At 44.7% G+C, this 19,182-nt stretch overlaps 1 protein-coding gene across 1 annotated transcript; it reads right to left on the minus strand.

The window, feature by feature from the left end:
• Positions 1-9,998: 9,998 nt before the first annotated feature.
• LOC124029601 (cyclic AMP-dependent transcription factor ATF-6 alpha-like) lies at positions 9,999-15,688 on the minus strand. The gene is made up of 2 exons (XM_046341258.1): positions 15,594-15,688; positions 9,999-10,172 (listed from the first exon to the last, which is right to left on the minus strand). Exons 1-2 carry the CDS (start codon positions 15,671-15,673, stop codon positions 10,010-10,012), a joined length of 243 nt encoding a protein of 80 aa, XP_046197214.1. The 5' UTR covers positions 15,674-15,688; the 3' UTR covers positions 9,999-10,009.
• Between the last annotated feature and the right edge of the window lie 3,494 nt (positions 15,689-19,182).

Genomic DNA, 19,182 nt, shown 5'->3' on the forward strand with positions numbered 1-19,182 from the left:
GAAACAGAGGTGTGTCATGTTTCAGGGGCTGTGTATGGGAAACAGGGGTGTGCCAAGTTTCAGGGGGCTGTGTATGGGAAACAGGGGTGTGTCAAGTTTCAGGGGGCTGTGTATGGGAAACAGGGGTGTGTCATGTTTCAGGGGGCTGTGTATGGGAAACAGGGGTGTGTCATGTTTCAGGGGGCTGTGTATGGGAAAACAGGGGTGTGTCATGTTTCAGGGGGCTGTGTATGGGAAACAGGGTGTGTCATGTTTCAGGGGGCTGTGTATGGGAAAACAGGGGTGTGTCATGTTTCAGGGGGCTGTGTATGGGAAAACAGGGGTGTGTCATGTTTCAGGGGGCTGTGTATGGGAAACAGGGGTGTGTCATGTTTCAGGGGGCTGTGTATGGGAAAACAGGGGTGTGTCATGTTTCAGGGGGCTGTGTATGGGAAACAGGGGTGTGTCATGTTTCAGGGGGCTGTGTATGGGAAAACAGGGGTGTGTCATGTTTCAGGGGGCTGTGTATGGGAAAACAGGGGTGTGTCATGTTTCAGGGGGCTGTGTATGGGAAACAGGGGTGTGTCATGTTTCAGGGGGCTGTGTATGGGAAAACAGGGGTGTGTCATGTTTTTTTTTTTTTACCTTTATTTAACCAGGCAAGTCAGTTAAGAACATATTCTTATTTTCAATGACGGCCTGGGAACAGTGGGTTAACTGCCTGTTCAGGGGCAGAACGACAGATTTGTACCATGTCAGCTCGGGGGTTTGAACTCGCAACCTTCCGGTTACTAGTCCAACGCTCTAACCACTAGGCTACGCTGCCACCCCGTTTCAGGGGGCTGTGTATGGTAAATACAGGGAAAACAGAGGTGCAGCTCATTGCTGAACAACTCAACTGTTTCCTTTCAGTAGAAACTCACTCAGCCATTCTGACTTAACTAAGCCACAGGTTTCTTGTTGAACAGTTCACTTTACCTGCTCCACATTACAAACTATCAATATTACTTCAATTAGCTAACCTCCTAGCTTCACAATACAAACTATCAATATATCTTCAATTAGCTAACCTCCTAGCTTCACATTACAAACTATCAATATTACTTCAATTAGCTAACCTCCTAGCTTCACATTACAAACTATCAATATTACTTCAATTAGCTAACCTCCTAGCTTCACAATACAAACTATCAATATTACTTCAATTAGCTAACCTCCTAGCTTCACATTACAAACTATCAATATTACTTCAGTTAGCTAACCTCCTAGCTTCACATTACAAACTATCAATATTACTGCAATTAGCTAACCTCCTAGCTTCACATTACAAACTATCAATATTACTTCAATTAGCTAACCTCCTAGCTTCACATTACAAACTATCAATATTACTTCAATTAGCTAACCTCCTAGCTTCACATTACAAACTATCAATATTACTTCAATTAGCTAACCTCCTAGCTTCACTGAACATTAACAACATTAAGTACAAATCCTTCCTTGAAACTGAATCATGATAGTCTACTAATGTCCTGTCCAATACACAAACAAACTCCTCAAATCTTTCCACCTCTACATCTGTCCAATAAACAAACACTGAGTAGTGGACCTGCCCACTCCTAAAAACACGGTGTAGGGTGGTGCTGTTCTGTGTTGGAATCCTTCAACATGTTGGAATCACAAGAACCCAAGAAGTCTATAGGGGTCCTGGGAAAATATATCTCCATCTTCTCTGACACAGTGCCTGTGTGGACTGGAGTATTGGACTGTCATGGGATAACACATCCACCCGTCATCAGCAGACATAAGACTGTTTAGATGAGGGCTTTGTTCATTCTTCTAAACAAAGAGGGAGAGAGAGAGAGCAGAGGTGAAAGTGATTACTAAAATCCTTCCTCTAACAGTTGTGTTTACTTTCCCAAGACTGCTGGATTAGGTTCATTCCCATGAAGAGAGAGGGAGAGGGGAGGAGGAGGGGGGAGGAAGAGAGGGAGAGGGGAGGAGGAGTGGGGAGGAAGAGATGGACAGGGGAGGAGGAGAGGCAGAGAGTGTGGCAGGGTAGAGGAGAGATCCAAAAGACCTAAGAATTTAAAGCATGAACTGGCGTAACATGACAGATCGGTTACTAAACTGTCGTAACATAACGGTTACTAAACTGTCATAACATAACAGATCGGTTACTAAACTGTCATAACATAACAGATCGGTTACTAAACTGTGGTAACATAACAGATCGGTTACTAAACTGTGGTAACATAACGGTTACTAAACTGTCGTAACATAACGGATCGGTTACTAAACTGTTGTAACATAACGGATCGGTTATTAAACTGAAGTAACGTAACAGATCGGTTATTAAACTGTCGTAACATAACAGATCGGTTATTAAACTGTCATAACATAACAGATCGGTTATTAAACTGTCGTAACATAACGGATCGGTTATTAAACTGTCGTAACATAACAGCTCGGTTACTAAACTGTCATAACATAACGGATCGGTTACTAAACTGTCGTAACATAACAGATCGGTTACTAAACTGTCGTAACATAACGGTTACTAAACTGTCGTAACATAACAGATCGGTTACTAAACTGTCATAACATAACAGATCGGTTACTAAACTGTCATAACATAACGGTTATTAAACTGTCGTAACATAACGGTTACTAAACTGTCGTAACATAACGGTTACTAAACTGTCGTAACATAACGGTTACTAAACTGTCGTGAATATAACATTGATTTATTAAACTGTCGTAACATAACAGATCGGTTACTAAACTGTCGTAACATAACGGTTACTAAACTGTCGTAACATAACGGTTACTAAACTGTCGTAACATAACAGATCGGTTACTAAACTGTCGTAACATAACAGATCGGTTACTAAACTGTCGTAACATAACGGTTACTAAACTGTCATAACATAACAGATCGGTTACTAAACTGTCGTAACATAACAGATCGGTTACTAAACTGTCGTAACGTAACGGTTACTAAACTGTCGTAACGTAACGGTTACTAAACTGTCATAACATAAATCAAATCAAATTTTATTTGTCACATACACATGGTTAGCAGATGTTAATGCGAGTGTAGCGAAATGCTTGTGCTTCTAGTTCCGACAATGCAGTGATAACCAACAAGTAATCTAACTAACAATTCCAAAACTACTGTCTTATACACAGTGTAAGGGGATAAGGAACATGTACATAAGGATATATGAATGAGTGATGGTACAGAGCAGCATACAGTAGATGGTATCGAGTACAGTATATACATATGAGATGAGTGTGTAGACAAAGTAAACAAAGTGGCATAGTTAAAGTGGCTAGTGATACATGTGTTACATAAGGATGCAGTCGATGATGTAGAGTAGAGTATATACATATGCATATGAGATGAATAATGTAGGGTAAGTAATATTATATAAGGTAGCATTGTTTAAAGTGGCTAGTGATATATTTACATCATTTCCCATCAATTCCCATTATTAAAATGGCTGGAGTTGGGTCAGTGTCAATGACAGTGTGTTGGCAGCAGCCACTCAGTGTTAGTGGTGGCTGTTTAACAGTCTGATGGCCTTGAGATAGAAGCTGTTTTTCAGTCTCTCGGTCCCAGCTTTGATGCACCTGTACTGACCTCGCCTTCTGGATGATAGCGGGGTGAACAGGCAGTGGTTCGGGTGGTTGATGTCCTTGATGATCTTTATGGCCTTCCTGTAACAACGGGTGGTGTAGGTGTCCTGGAGGGCAGGTAGTTTGCCCCCGGTGATGCGTTGTGCAGTCCTCACTACCCTCTGGAGAGCCTTACGGTTGAGGGCGGAGCAGTTGCCGTACCAGGCGGTGATACAGCCCGCCAGGATGCTCTCGATTGTGCATCTGTAGAAGTTTGTGAGTGCTTTGGGGACAAGCCAATTTCTTCAGCCTCCTGAGGTTGAATAGGCGCTGCTGCGCTTCTTCACGACGCTGTCAGTGTGAGTGGACCAATTCAGTTTGTCTGTGATGTGTATGCCGAGGAACTTAAAACTAGCTACCCTCTCCACTACTGTTCCATCGATGTGGATAGGGGGTGTTCCCTCTGCTGTTTCCTGAAGTCCACAATCATCTCCTTAGTTTTGTTGACGTTGAGTGTGAGGTTATTTTCCTGACACCACACTCCGAGGGCCCTCACCTCCTCCCTGTAGGCCGTCTCGTCGTTGTTGGTAATCAAGCCTACCACTGTTGTGTCGTCCGCAAACTTGATGATTGAGTTGGAGGCGTGCGTGGCCACGCAGTCGTGGGTGAACAGGGAGTACAGGAGAGGGCTCAGAACGCACCCTTGTGGGGCCCCGTGTTGAGGATCAGCGGGAGGAGATGTTGTTGCCTACCCTCACCACCTGGGGCGGCCCGTCAGGAAGTCCAGTACCCAGTTGCACAGGGCGGGGTCGAGACCCAGGGTCTCGAGCTTGATGACGAGCTTGGAGGGTACTATGGTGTTGAATGCCGAGCTGTAGTCGATGAACAGCATTCTCACATAGGTATTCCTCTTGTCCAGGTGGGTTAGGGCAGTGTGCAGTGTGGTTGAGATTGCATCGTCTGTGGACCTATTTGGGCGGTAAGCAAATTGGAGTGGGTCTAGGGTGTCAGGTAGGGTGGAGGTGATATGGTCCTTGACTAGTCTCTCAAAGCACTTCATGATGACGGAAGTGAGTGCTACGGGGCGGTAGTCGTTTAGCTCAGTTACCTTAGCTTTCTTGGGAACAGGAACAATGGTGGCCCTCTTGAAGCATGTGGGAACAGCAGACTGGTATAGGGATTGATTGAATATGTCCGTAAACACACCGGCCAGCTGGTCTGCGCATGCTCTGAGGGCGCGGCTGGGGATGCCGTCTGGGCCTGCAGCCTTGCGAGGGTTAACACGTTTAAATGTCTTACTCACCTCAGCTGCAGTGAAGGAGAGACCGCATGTTTCCGTTGCAGGCCGTGTCAGTGGCACTGTATTGTCCTCAAAGCGGGCAAAAAAGTTATTTAATCTGCCTGGGAGCAAGACATCCTGGTCCGTGACTGGGCTGGATTTCATCTTGTAGTCCGTGATTGACTGTAGACCCTGCCACATGCCTCTTGTGTCTGAGCCATTGAATTGAGATTCCACTTTGTCGCTGTACTGACGCTTAGCTTGTTTAATAGCCTTACGGAGGGAATAGCTGCACTGTTTTTATTCAGTCATGTTGCCAGACACCTTGCCCTGATTAAAAGCAGTGGTTCGCGCTTTCAGTTTCACGCGAATGCTGCCATCAATCCACGGTTTCTGGTTAGGGAATGTTTTTATCGTTGCTATGGGAACGACATCTTCGACGCACGTTCTAATGAACTCGCACACCGAATCAGCGTATTCGTCAATATTCCCATCTGACGCAATACGATCGGTTACTAAACTGTCGTAACATAACAGATCGGTTACTAAACTGAAGTAACGTAACAGATCGGTTATTAAACTGTCGTAACATAACAGATCGGTTATTAAACTGTCGTAACATAACAGATCGGTTATTAAACTGTCGTAACATAACAGATCGGTTATTAAACTGTCATAACATAACAGCTCGGTTACTAAACTCTCGTAACATAACGGTTATTAAACTGTCGTAACATAACAGATCGGTTACTAAACTGTCATAACATAACGGATCGGTTACTAAACTGTCGTAACATAACGGTTACTAAACTGTCATAACATAACAGATCGGTTACTAAACTGTCGTAACATAACGGTTACTAAACTGTCGTAACATAACAGATCGGTTACTAAACTGTCATAACATAACAGATCGGTTACTAAACTGTCGTAACATAACGGTTACTAAACTGTTGTAACATAACGGTTACTAAACTGTCGTAACATAACGGTTACTAAACTGTCGTAACATAACGGTTATTAAACTGTCGTAACATAACAGATCGGTTACTAAACTGTCATAACATAACGGATCGGTTACTAAACTGTCGTAACATAACGGTTACTAAACTGTCATAACATAACAGATCGGTTACTAAACTGTCGTAACATAACAGATCGGTTACTAAACTGTCATAACATAACAGATCGGTTACTAAACTGTCGTAACATAACAGATCGGTTACTAAACTGTCGTAACATAACGGTTACTAAACTGTCGTAACATAACAGATCGGTTATTAAACTCCTTCTGGTCCTTCTGTAGCTCAGTTGGTAGAGCATGGCGCTTTTAACGCCAGGGTAGTGGGTTCGATCCCCGGGACCACCCATACGTAGAATGTATGCACACATGACTGTAAGTCGCTTTGGATAAAAGCGTCTGCTAAATGGCATATATTATTATATTATTATTATTATAAACTGTCATAACATAACAGATCGGTTACTAAACTGTCGTAACATAACAGATCGGTTACTAAACTGTCGTAACATAACGGTTATTAAACTGTCATAACATAACAGATCGGTTACTAAACTGTCGTAACATAACGGATCGGTTATTAAACTGTCATAACATAACAGCTCGGTTACTAAACTGTCATAACATAACGGATCGGTTACTAAACTGTCGTAACATAACGGTTACTAAACTGTCATAACATAACAGATCGGTTACTAAACTGTCGTAACATAACGGTTACTAAACTGTCGTAACATAACAGATCGGTTACTAAACTGTCATAACATAACAGATCGGTTACTAAACTGTCGTAACATAACGGTTACTAAACTGTCGTAACATAACGGTTACTAAACTGTCGTAACATAACGGTTACTAAACTGTCGCAACATAACGGTTATTAAACTGTCGTAACATAACAGATCGGTTACTAAACTGTCATAACATAACAGATCGGTTACTAAACTGTCGTAACATAACGGTTATTAAACTGTCGTAACATAACAGCTCGGTTACTAAACTGTCGTAACGTAACGGTTACTAAACTGTCGTAACATAACAGATCGGTTATTAAACTGTCATAACATAACAGATCGGTTACTAAACTGTCGTAACATAACAGATCGGTTACTAAACTGTCGTAACATAACAGATCGGTTACTAAACTGTCGTAACATAACAGATCGGTTACTAAACTGTCGTAACATAACGGTTATTAAACTGTCATAACATAACAGATCGGTTATTAAACTGAAGTAACGTAACAGATCGGTTACTAAACTGTCGTAACATAACGGATCGGTTATTAAACTGAAGTAACGTAACAGATCGGTTACTAAACTGTCGTAACATAACGGATCGGTTATTAAACTGAAGTAACGTAACAGATCGGTTACTAAACTGTCGTAACATAACGGATCGGTTATTAAACTGAAGTAACGTAACAGATCGGTTATTAAACTGTCGTAACATAACAGATCGGTTATTAAACTGTCGTAACATAACGGATCGGTTACTAAACTGTCATAACATAACAGATCGGTTACTAAACTGTCATAACATAACAGATCGGTTACTAAACTGTCATAACATAACGGTTACTAAACTGTCGTAACATAACAGATCGGTTACTAAACTGTCTTAACATAACGGATCGGTTATTAAACTGAAGTAACGTAACAGATCGGTTACTAAACTGTCGTAACATAACGGATCGGTTACTAAACTGTCATAACATAACAGATCGGTTACTAAACTGTCATAACATAACGGATCGGTTACTAAACTGTCGTAACATAACAGATCGGTTACTAAACTGTCATAACATAACGGATCGGTTACTAAACTGTCATAACATAACGGATCGGTTACTAAACTGTCGTAACATAACGGTTACTAAACTGTCGTAACATAACAGATCGGTTACTAAACTGTCGTAACATGACAGATCGGTTACTAAACTGTCATAACATAACGGATCGGTTACTAAACTGTCGTAACATAACGGTTACTAAACTGTCGTAACATAACAGATCGGTTACTAAACTGTCGTAACATAACGGTTACTAAACTGTCGTAACATAACGGTTACTAAACTGTCGTAACATAACAGATCGGTTACTAAACTGTCATAACATAACAGATCGGTTACTAAACTGTCGTAACATAACAGATCGGTTATTAAACTGTCGTAACATAACAGATCGGTTACTAAACTGTCGTAACATAACAGATCGGTTATTAAACTGTCATAACATAACAGATCGGTTACTAAACTGTCGTAACATAACGGATCGGTTACTAAACTGTCGTAACATAACATAACGGTTATTAAACTGTCATAACATAACAGATCGGTTATTAAACTGAAGTAACGTAACAGATCGGTTACTAAACTGTCGTAACATAACGGATCGGTTATTAAACTGAAGTAACGTAACAGATCGGTTACTAAACTGTCGTAACATAACGGATCGGTTATTAAACTGAAGTAACGTAACAGATCGGTTACTAAACTGTCGTAACATAACAGATCGGTTATTAAACTGAAGTAACGTAACAGATCGGTTATTAAACTGTCGTAACATAACAGATCGGTTATTAAACTGTCATAACATAACGGATCGGTTACTAAACTGTCGTAACATAACGGTTACTAAACTGTCATAACATAACAGATCGGTTACTAAACTGTCATAACATAACGGTTACTAAACTGTCGTAACATAACAGATCGGTTACTAAACTGTCGTAACATAACAGATCGGTTACTAAACTGTCATAACATAACAGATCGGTTACTAAACTGTCATAACATAAGATCGGTTACTAAACTGTCGTAACATAACAGATCGGTTACTAAACTGTCGTAACATAACGGTTATTAAACTGTCGTAACATAACAGCTCGGTTACTAAACTGTCGTAACGTAACGGTTACTAAACTGTCGTAACATAACAGATCGGTTATTAAACTGTCATAACATAACAGATCGGTTACTAAACTGTCGTAACATAACAGATCGGTTATTAAACTGTCGTAACATAACGGATCGGTTACTAAACTGTCATAACATAACAGATCGGTTACTAAACTGTCATAACATAACAGATCGGTTATTAAACTGTCATAACATAACAGATCGGTTACTAAACTGTCATAACATAACAGATCGGTTACTAAACTGTCATAACATAACAGCTCGGTTACTAAACTGACGTAACATAACGGATCGGTTATTAAACTGAAGTAACGTAACAGATCGGTTACTAAACTGTCGTAACATAACGGATCGGTTACTAAACTGTCATAACATAACAGATCGGTTACTAAACTGTCATAACATAACGGATCGGTTACTAAACTGTCGTAACATAACAGATCGGTTACTAAACTGTCGTAACATAACAGATCGGTTACTAAACTGTCGTAACATAACAGATCGGTTACTAAACTGTCATAACATAACAGATCGGTTACTAAACTGTCATAACATAACGGATCGGTTACTAAACTGTCGTAACATAACGGTTACTAAACTGTCGTAACATAACAGATCGGTTACTAAACTGTCGTAACATGACAGATCGGTTACTAAACTGTCATAACATAACGGATCGGTTACTAAACTGTCGTAACATAACGGTTACTAAACTGTCGTAACATAACAGATCGGTTACTAAACTGTCGTAACATAACGGTTACTAAACTGTCGTAACATAACAGTTACTAAACTGTCGTAACATAACAGATCGGTTACTAAACTGTCATAACATAACAGATCGGTTACTAAACTGTCGTAACATAACAGATCGGTTATTAAACTGTCGTAACATAACAGATCGGTTACTAAACTGTCGTAACATAACAGATCGGTTATTAAACTGTCATAACATAACAGATCGGTTACTAAACTGTCGTAACATAACAGATCGGTTACTAAACTGTCGTAACATAACAGATCGGTTATTAAACTGTCATAACATAACAGATCGGTTATTAAACTGTTGTAACATAACAGATCGGTTATTAAACTGTCGTAACATAACAGATCGGTTATTGTATAGTTTGAAAATCTTAGTTTATTATGTGTGAGTCAGTGTGAGTGTGTGTGTGTGTGTGCGCGTGTGTCAGTGTGTGTGGTTGCGTGTAGGGTGCTGCTTTACTAGATGCATCAGTACTGTGCGTACAGGGATAGTCCTGTTTGCTCGGTGTTGGCTGTTGCTCATGCGTCTGGTCTTGGTCCGCTCCACCTCATGTCGATGGACCCAGCCTCGCAGCTCATGGTTCAACCTGTCAACCAAATCACAGAGTCAAGTCATTTAGACATTTACACATACGTGTGCACTCCGTAGACGGGAAGAGATCTGGTTGGCTGTCCCCCCTCTGCTTTGCTGTGATAGGTTTCTCCATCTAAAGCCTATAAAGTTGTGTCCTTACTCTGTCTACATCTCGGATTTGGTTTTAATTCAGCCACTGTAGCACTTTGAGATACTAATAATTATAATAATAATACAACACTTTAATTTATAAAACTCTCTCAAATTAAAGCCAACAATAAGACAATAATTAAAACCCAACTAAACGGATTCAGGATGAAAGCATATCTTTATGACACGTAAAGAAACACTAGGTCTGATTAATTGTTCAGTAAAGCTTGGGAGCCAATTTGCTGCAGTGAATTGAAGAGAGTCCACATGGAGTCCATATGCTGAACCTCCAGAACCGATATGTTCTGAACGCTCAGAACTGAGCCTTAGATGGTTTCCATCTAACTATTGAAAAAGACCCAGGAAAGATATTAATTCACCTGAATCAGATATGGACACTTCTTTACTAAATCTTGTGGTTTAGATGTCGTTATTTAAAAGGCGTACATAGTCTTATGGCCCAATGTGGAGGAACTAGAGATGGGACTAAGTAGGGTTGCAAAATTATGGAAACTTTCGTAAAAGTTGCCCCTAGGGCAGAGTGAAACAGAGTGAAACCCTAGGGCAGAGTGTAACCCTAGGGTAGAGTGAAACAGAGTGTAACCCTAGGGCAGAGTGTAACCATAGGGCAGAGTGTAACCCTAGGGCAGAGTGAAACAGAGTGTAACCCTAGGGTAGAGTGTAACCCTAGGGTAGAGTGAAACAGAGTGTAACCCTAGGGCCGAGTGTAACCATAGGGCAGAGTGTAACCCTAGGGCAGAGTGAAACAGAGTGTAACCCTAGGGCAGAGTGTAACCCTAGGGCAGAGTATAACCATAGGACAGAGTATAACCCTAGGGCAGAGTGTAACCATAGGGCAGAGTGTAACCCTAGGGCAGAGTGAAACAGAGTGTAACCCTAGGGCAGAGTGTAACCCTAGGGCAGAGTGTAACCATAGGGCAGAGTGTAACCATAGGGCAGAGTGTAACCCTAGGGCAGAGTGAAACAGAGTGTAACCCTAGGGCAGAGTGTAACCATAGGGCAGAGTGTAACACTAGGGCAGAGTGAAACAGTGTAACCCTAGGGCAGAGTGAAACAGAGTGTAACCCTAGGGCAGAGTGTAACCCTAGGGCAGAGTGAAACAGAGTGTAACCCTAGAGCAGAGTGAAACAGAGTGTAACCCTAGGGTAGAGTGAAGCAGAGTGTAACCCTAGGGCAGAGTGAAACAGAGTGTAACCCTAGGGTAGAGTGAAGCAGAGTGTAACCCTAGGGCAGAGTGAAACAGCATGTAACCCTAGGGCAGAGTGTAACCCTAGGGCAGAGTGTAACCCTAGGGCAGAGTGTAACCCTAGGGCAGAGTGAAACAGTGTGTAACCCTAGGGCAGAGTGTAACCCTAGGGCAGAGTGTAACCCTAGGGCAGAGTGTAACCCTAGGGCAGAGTGAAACAGAGTGTAACCCTAGGGCAGAGTGAAACAGCGTGTAACCCTAGGGCAGAGTGTAACCATAGGGCAGAGTGAAACAGCGTGTAACCCCAGGGCAGAGTGAAACCGAGTGTAACCCTAGGGCAGAGTGAAACAGAGTGTAACCCTAGGGCAGAGTGAAACAGAGTGTAACCCTAGGGCAGAGTGAAACAGAGTGTAACCCTAGGGTAGAGTGAAACAGAGTGTAACCATAGGGCAGAGTGAAACAGAGTGTAACCCTAGGGCAGAGTGAAACAGAGTGTAACCCTAGGGTAGAGTGAAACAGAGTGTAACCCTAGGGCAGAGTGAAACAGAGTGTAACCCTAGGGCAGAGTGGAACAGCATGTAACCCTAGGGCAGAGTGTAACCCTAGGGCAGAGTGTAACCCTAGGGCAGAGTGAAACAGTGTGTAACCCTAGGGCAGAGTGTAACCCTAGGGCAGAGTGAAACAGAGTGTAACCCTAGGGCAGAGTGAAACAGAGTGTAACCCTAGGGCAGAGTGAAACAGCGTGTAACCCTAGGGCAGAGTGTAACCATAGGGCAGAGTGAAACAGCGTGTAACCCTAGGGCAGAGTGAAACAGAGTGTAACCCTAGGGCAGAGTGAAACAGAGTGTAACCCTAGGGCCGAGTGTAACCATAGGGCAGAGTGTAACCCTAGGGCAGAGTGAAACAGAGTGTAACCCTAGGGCAGAGTGTAACCCTAGGGCAGAGTATAACCATAGGACAGAGTATAACCCTAGGGCAGAGTGTAACCATAGGGCAGAGTGTAACCCTAGGGCAGAGTGAAACAGAGTGTAACCCTAGGGCAGAGTGTAACCCTAGGGCAGAGTGTAACCATAGGGCAGAGTGTAACCATAGGGCAGAGTGTAACCCTAGGGCAGAGTGAAACAGAGTGTAACCCTAGGGCAGAGTGTAACCATAGGGCAGAGTGTAACACTAGGGCAGAGTGAAACAGTGTAACCCTAGGGCAGAGTGAAACAGAGTGTAACCCTAGGGCAGAGTGTAACCCTAGGGCAGAGTGAAACAGAGTGTAACCCTAGAGCAGAGTGAAACAGAGTGTAACCCTAGGGCAGAGTGAAACAGAGTGTAACCCTAGGGCAGAGTGAAACAGAGTGTAACCCTAGGGTAGAGTGAAACAGAGTGTAACCCTAGGGCAGAGTGAAACAGCATGTAACCCTAGGGCAGAGTGTAACCCTAGGGCAGAGTGTAACCCTAGGGCAGAGTGTAACCCTAGGGCAGAGTGAAACAGTGTGTAACCCTAGGGCAGAGTGTAACCCTAGGGCAGAGTGTAACCCTAGGGCAGAGTGTAACCCTAGGGCAGAGTGAAACAGAGTGTAACCCTAGGGCAGAGTGAAACAGCGTGTAACCCTAGGGCAGAGTGTAACCATAGGGCAGAGTGAAACAGCGTGTAACCCCAGGGCAGAGTGAAACCGAGTGTAACCCTAGGGCAGAGTGAAACAGAGTGTAACCCTAGGGCAGAGTGAAACAGAGTGTAACCCTAGGGCAGAGTGAAACAGAGTGTAACCCTAGGGTAGAGTGAAACAGAGTGTAACCATAGGGCAGAGTGAAACAGAGTGTAACCCTAGGGCAGAGTGAAACAGAGTGTAACCCTAGGGTAGAGTGAAACAGAGTGTAACCCTAGGGCAGAGTGAAACAGAGTGTAACCCTAGGGCAGAGTGGAACAGCATGTAACCCTAGGGCAGAGTGTAACCCTAGGGCAGAGTGTAACCCTAGGGCAGAGTGAAACAGTGTGTAACCCTAGGGCAGAGTGTAACCCTAGGGCAGAGTGAAACAGAGTGTAACCCTAGGGCAGAGTGAAACAGAGTGTAACCCTAGGGCAGAGTGAAACAGCGTGTAACCCTAGGGCAGAGTGTAACCATAGGGCAGAGTGAAACAGAGTGTAACCCTAGGGAAGAGTGAAACAGAGTGTAACCCTAGGGCAGAGTGTAACCCTAGGGCAGAGTGAAACAGAGTGTAACCCTAGGGCAGAGTGAAACAGAGTGTAACCCTAGGGCAGAGTGTAACCCTAGGGCAGAGTGTAACCCTAGGGCAGAGTGAAACAGCGTGTAACCCTAGGGCAAAGTGTAACCATAGGGCAGAGTGAAACAGAGTGTAACCCTAGGGCAGAGTGAAACAGAGTGTAACCCTAGGGCAGAGTCAAACCCTAGGGCAGAGTGTAACCCTAGGGCAGAGTGTAACCCTAGGGCAGAGTGAAACAGAGTGTAACCCTAGGGCAGAGTGTAACCCCAGGGCAGAGTGTAACCCTAGGGCAGAGTGAAACAGAGTGTAACCCTAGGGCAGAGTGAAACAGAGTGTAACCCTAGGGCAGAGTGAAACAGAGTGTAACCCTAGGGCAGAGTGAAACAGAGTGTAACCATAGGGCAGAGTGAAACAGAGTGTAACCCTAGGGCAGAGTGAAACAGAGTGTAACCCTAGGGTAGAGTGAAACAGAGTGTAACCCTAGGGCAGAGTGAAACAGAGTGTAACCCTAGGGCAGAGTGAAACAGCGTGTAACCCTAGGGCAGAGTGAAACCGAGTGTAACCCTAGGGCAGAGTGAAACCGAGTGTAACCCTAGGGCAGAGTGAAACAGAGTGTAACCCTAGGGCAGAGTGAAACAGAGTGTAACCATAGGGCAGAGTGAAACAGAGTGTAACCCTAGGGCAGAGTGAAACAGAGTGTAACCCTAGGGCAGAGTGAAACAGAGTGTAACCCTAGGGCAGAGTGAAACAGAGTGTAACCCTAGGGCAGAGTGAAACAGCATGTAACCCTAGGGCAGAGTGTAACCCTAGGGCAGAGTGTAACCCTAGGGCAGAGTGAAACAGTGTGTAACCCTAGGGCAGAGTGAAACAGAGTGTAACCCTAGGGCAGAGTGAAACAGAGTGTAACCCTAGGGCAGAGTGAAACAGCGTGTAACCCTAGGGCAGAGTGTAACCATAGGGCAGAGTGAAACAGCGTGTAACCCTAGGGCAGAGTGAAACAGAGTGTAACCCTAGGGCAGAGTGAAACAGAGTGTAACCCTAGGGCAGAGTGTAACCCTAGGGCAGAGTGAAACAGAGTGTAACCCTAGGGCAGAGTGTAACCCTAGGGCAGAGTGTAACCCTAGGGCAGAGTGAAACAGAGTGTAACCCTAGGGCAGAGTGAAACAGAGTGTAACCCTAGGGCAGAGTGTAACCCTAGGGCAGAGTGAAACAGCGTGTAACCCTAGGGCAAAGTGTAACCATAGGGCAGAGTGAAACAGAGTGTAACCCTAGGGCAGAGTGAAACAGAGTGTAACCCTAGGGCAGAGTCAAACCCTAGGGCAGAGTGTAACCCTAGGGCAGAGTGTAACCCTAGGGCAGAGTAAAACAGAGTGTAACCCTAGGGCAGAGTGTAACCCCAGGGCAGAGTGTAACCCTAGGGCAGAGTGAAACAGAGTGTAACCCTAGGGCAGAGTGAAACAGAGGGTAACCCAAGGGCAGAGTGAGAGTGTAACCCTAGGGCAGAGTGAGAGTGTAACCCTAGGGCAGAGTGAAACAGAGGGTAACCCTAGGGCAGAGTGAAACAGAGGGTAACCCTAGGGCAGAGTGAAACAGAGGGTAACCCTAGGGCAGAGTGAAACAGAGGGTAACCCTAGGGCAGAGTGAAACCCTAGGGCAGAGTGTAACCCCAGGGCAGAGTGTAACCCTAGGGCAGAGTGTAACCCTAGGGCAGAGTGTAACCCTAGGGCAGAGTGAAACAGAGTGTAACCCTAGGGCAGAGTGTAACCCTAGGGCAGAGTGAAACAGAGTGTAACCCTAGGGCAGAGTGTAACCCTAGGGCAGAGTGTAACCCTAGGGCAGAGTGAAACAGCGTGTAGAACTGACCTGAGGCATTTGGTCCTGTTGACAGGCGGCAGACAGGGAGGAGGAGGTCCGAAGAACAGAGGATCCTTCTTCACCACCATCAAAGCCTTGTCCTCCGAACTAAGACAGACAGACAGACAGACGGAGGGAGACAGACAGAGAGGGAGAACAATGAGAGAAAAGTTCAGATTTATTTTACTTTGGTGGCAAAAAAGAAACTATTCTTGGATACAGGTGAGATTCCCCACTGTGAGGTAGTGACTGGAACCAAGATGGCACTGCCTCTGCCTACCAAGGCCACGCGGATCCCTGAGACTACCCAGAGTAGTGTAGCTAAGAGTCCAAATGACACTCAACTCTTCAACATGGAGGTCATTAATCCCATGTTAAATGATATCTGCACGTACAGTATGCCAAACGAGGCTGAAACAGTGACACGTGGAGAGCTGGCGGTGGGCGTGTGCGTTTACGCCTGACAGAGCTGGCGGTGGGTGTGCGTTTACGTCTGACAGAGCTGGCGGTGGCGTGTGCGTTTACGTCTGACAGAGCTGGCGGTGGGCGTGCGTTTACGTCTGACAGAGCTGGCGGTGGCGTGCGTTACGTCTGACAGAGCTGGCGGTGGGTGTGCGTTACGTCTGACAGAGCTGGCGTGGCGTGTGCGTTACGTCTGACAGAGCTGGCGGTGGGCGTGCGTTCACGTCTGGACAGAGCTGGTGGTGGTGTGCGTTTCCACGTCTGACAGAGCTGGCGGTGGGCGTGTGTTTACGTCTGACAGAGCTGGCGGTGGCGTGTGTGTTTACGTCTGACAGAGCTGGCGGTGGCGTGTGCGTTACGTCCTGACAGAGCTGGCGTGGGCGTGTGCGTTTCGTCTGACAGAGCTGGCGGTGGCGGCGTTTACGTCTGAAGACTTTAAGGGAAGTGCTGATCTGTTCCATCCACAGTCTGTCACAGGCTGGGAATACCAGGGATACCTTGGGGATCAGGGCTGACAATAACAGAACTCTGAGATGAGCTTCTGCTGACACCGAGCTCTGGCACAGAGAAAAGACGAGGGAAAAGTGCAAACTCGACGACTCGAGAGTTGAAATATGTATCAGGGGGCGGAGCCTAAATAATGAAAATGGAACAGGGGCCAGACTAAACACTCACAGAATATCACAACCAAGATAAAGGAAACTTACATAACACCGGGAGGGAGGGAGAGAGGCTGGGATGGAGAGAGAGAGGGAGGGGGAGGCAGGGATGGAGAGAGAGGGAGGGGGAGAGGCAGGATGGAGAGAGAGGAGGGGGGGGAGGCAGGGATGGAGAGAGAGAGGGAGGGGGAGGCAGGGATGGAGAGAGAGAGGGGGGGAGGCAGGCCAGCGTATTGGGCACAGATGCTTGGAGAAGTAGTTGTCCCACAGAGAGGTTGAAGGAAGGTCTTAGTTGGCGGTAACAGATGAATGGGTCTCTATAGTATGGATCTTCTAAATTCCTCCATCTGTTTTCATTACTGTGCGTCTAATGTAAAGCTCTATATAAAGACTAATCCCATGCAGCTTAATGTCTTTAAAAAAAACTTAAAATGGCTAGAGATTCAACGATAATTCTATGAGAATTCCTGGTGACTCAGGCAGTCAGTGGTTAGGAACTGATGTTTTAAATCTCCACCTGCAGACTCGGGCCCAGTTACCCACGACGACGACCGTCAGAACTCCACCCACCCCCCCATCAGTCTTTCTGTCCATCCATCTTAGCTAACGTGCACTAGGCCCGTCCTGTGGATCCAGCTCGGACAGTCTGGTCTGCCAACGTCTCCGCCAGACAGAACACGGCAAACAGAACGCGGCAGACAGAACACGGCAGACAGAACGCGGCAGACAGAACGCGGCAGACAGAACGCGGCAGAAAGAACACGGCAGACAGAACACGGCAGACAGAACACGGCAGACAGAACACGGCAGACAGAACACGGCAGACAGAACACGGCAGACAGAACACGGAGGCCTTATAACTCCATGCCAGGGGTGAGGGGCGCAGAGCAGGGGTACATATTAACTATTAACTACTATTAACTATTTTCAAAAAGAGGGCTAGTGGGGGAGGCACGACCAACCTCATGTCATCAGAGCGTGACGTATGCTGAACGAGAGACCTTGGTTTATTATTGTAAAGTTGTGATGCAAGCTTTCGTAAAGTTTGGTTTATGTACTTTTTGATTTTGGATCGCGCGATGCGGCTAGCCTCAGTTACTGTGAGCACTCCTACAGTGGGGAGAACAAGTATTTGATACACTGCCGATTTTGAAGGTTTTCCTACTTACAAAGCATGTAGAGGTCTGTAATTTTTTATCATAGGTACATTTCCAACTGAGACGGAATCTAAAACAAAATCCAGAAAAATCACATTGTATGATTTGTATGTAATTAATTTGCATTTTATTGCATGCAATAAGTATTTGATCACCTACCAAACAGTAAGAATTCCGGCTCACAGACCTGTTAGTTTTTCTTCAACTATTATTTAACACTGTATCTGTCCCTGCAAGACAAAACAGTCTGAAGTTGTTTGTTGTACTACTAGCCTAGCTATTCAGCTAGCTACTAGCCTAGCTATTCAGCTAGCCTAACCTAGCTATTAACCTAGATATTCAGCTAGATATTAGCCCAGCTATTCAGCTAGATATTAGCCTAGCTATTCAGCTAGCTACCAGCTTAGCTATTCAGCTTAGCTACTAGCCTAGCTATTCAGCTAGCTACTAACCTAGCTATTCAGCTAGCTACTAGCTAGCTATTCAGCTAGCTACTAACTCAGATATTCAGCTAGATATTAGCCTAGCTATTCAGCTAGCAGGGGTTTCCACAAACAGCTTGGAAATACTTGATAGCCCTTGGCAGGATCACGGAGGTAGCGTCTCATGCTAATTGTGGCTGTATTCCCTGGAGCCTGTTGTTGTTTCCCTGCAACCGGACCTGGCTGGAACTGCGCGGTATAGCTACCAACTTTAGCCGACTCTGCTACCACACCACCAAAAACTGCAGAGTAAAATATTTCTCTAGCGCAGGTGAAAGATCTTTTAAAAACCAACAAAAATTACTCTACAAGGAGTTGTTACAACAGCAGGAGAATAGCTTTGAGAGCTTTGTTCAGATATTGGTGGATACAACAAGTAAAATAATGTACGATCAGACCAGAGGTCCAGGACATGAAAAAACGGGCTACACTAGTTCATTTAGCAGACAAGATTTAAAGCGGTTTAATGTGCTTCTTGCCTTATTGCACTGCACGCAAGCTGGGCATCGTTCACCAGTAATAATATATCATTCACAAGTGATAGGCTAATATTGACACCCATGAGACAATCCCTGATTTAATCTTGTCTTTACATACAGCTGAAGTCAGAAGTTTACATACACTTAGGATGGAGTCATTTAAACTTGTTTTTTAACCACTCCACACACTTCTTGTTAACAAACTATAGTTTTGGCAAGTCGGTTAGGACATCTACTTCGTATTCAATCAATCCCTATACCAGTCTGCTGTTCCCACATGCTTCAAGAGGGCCACCATTGTTCCTGTTCCCAAGAAAGCTAAGGTAACTGAGCTAACGACTACCGCCCGTAGCACTCAC

This window comes from Oncorhynchus gorbuscha, unplaced genomic scaffold, assembly GCF_021184085.1.
Source record: "Oncorhynchus gorbuscha isolate QuinsamMale2020 ecotype Even-year unplaced genomic scaffold, OgorEven_v1.0 Un_scaffold_6949, whole genome shotgun sequence".
Classification (NCBI taxonomy): Eukaryota; Metazoa; Chordata; class Actinopteri; order Salmoniformes; family Salmonidae; genus Oncorhynchus; species Oncorhynchus gorbuscha.

Coding starts and splice junctions, on each gene's coding strand:
- LOC124029601 (XM_046341258.1), bottom strand. CDS start 15,673: ATGGTGGTGAAGAAGGATCCTCTGTTCTTCGGACCTCCTCCTCCCTGT. Junction 10,173..15,593: donor AACAGGACCAAATGCCTCAG/GTCAGTTCTACA, acceptor TTTGGTTGACAG/GTTGAACCATGAGCTGCGAG.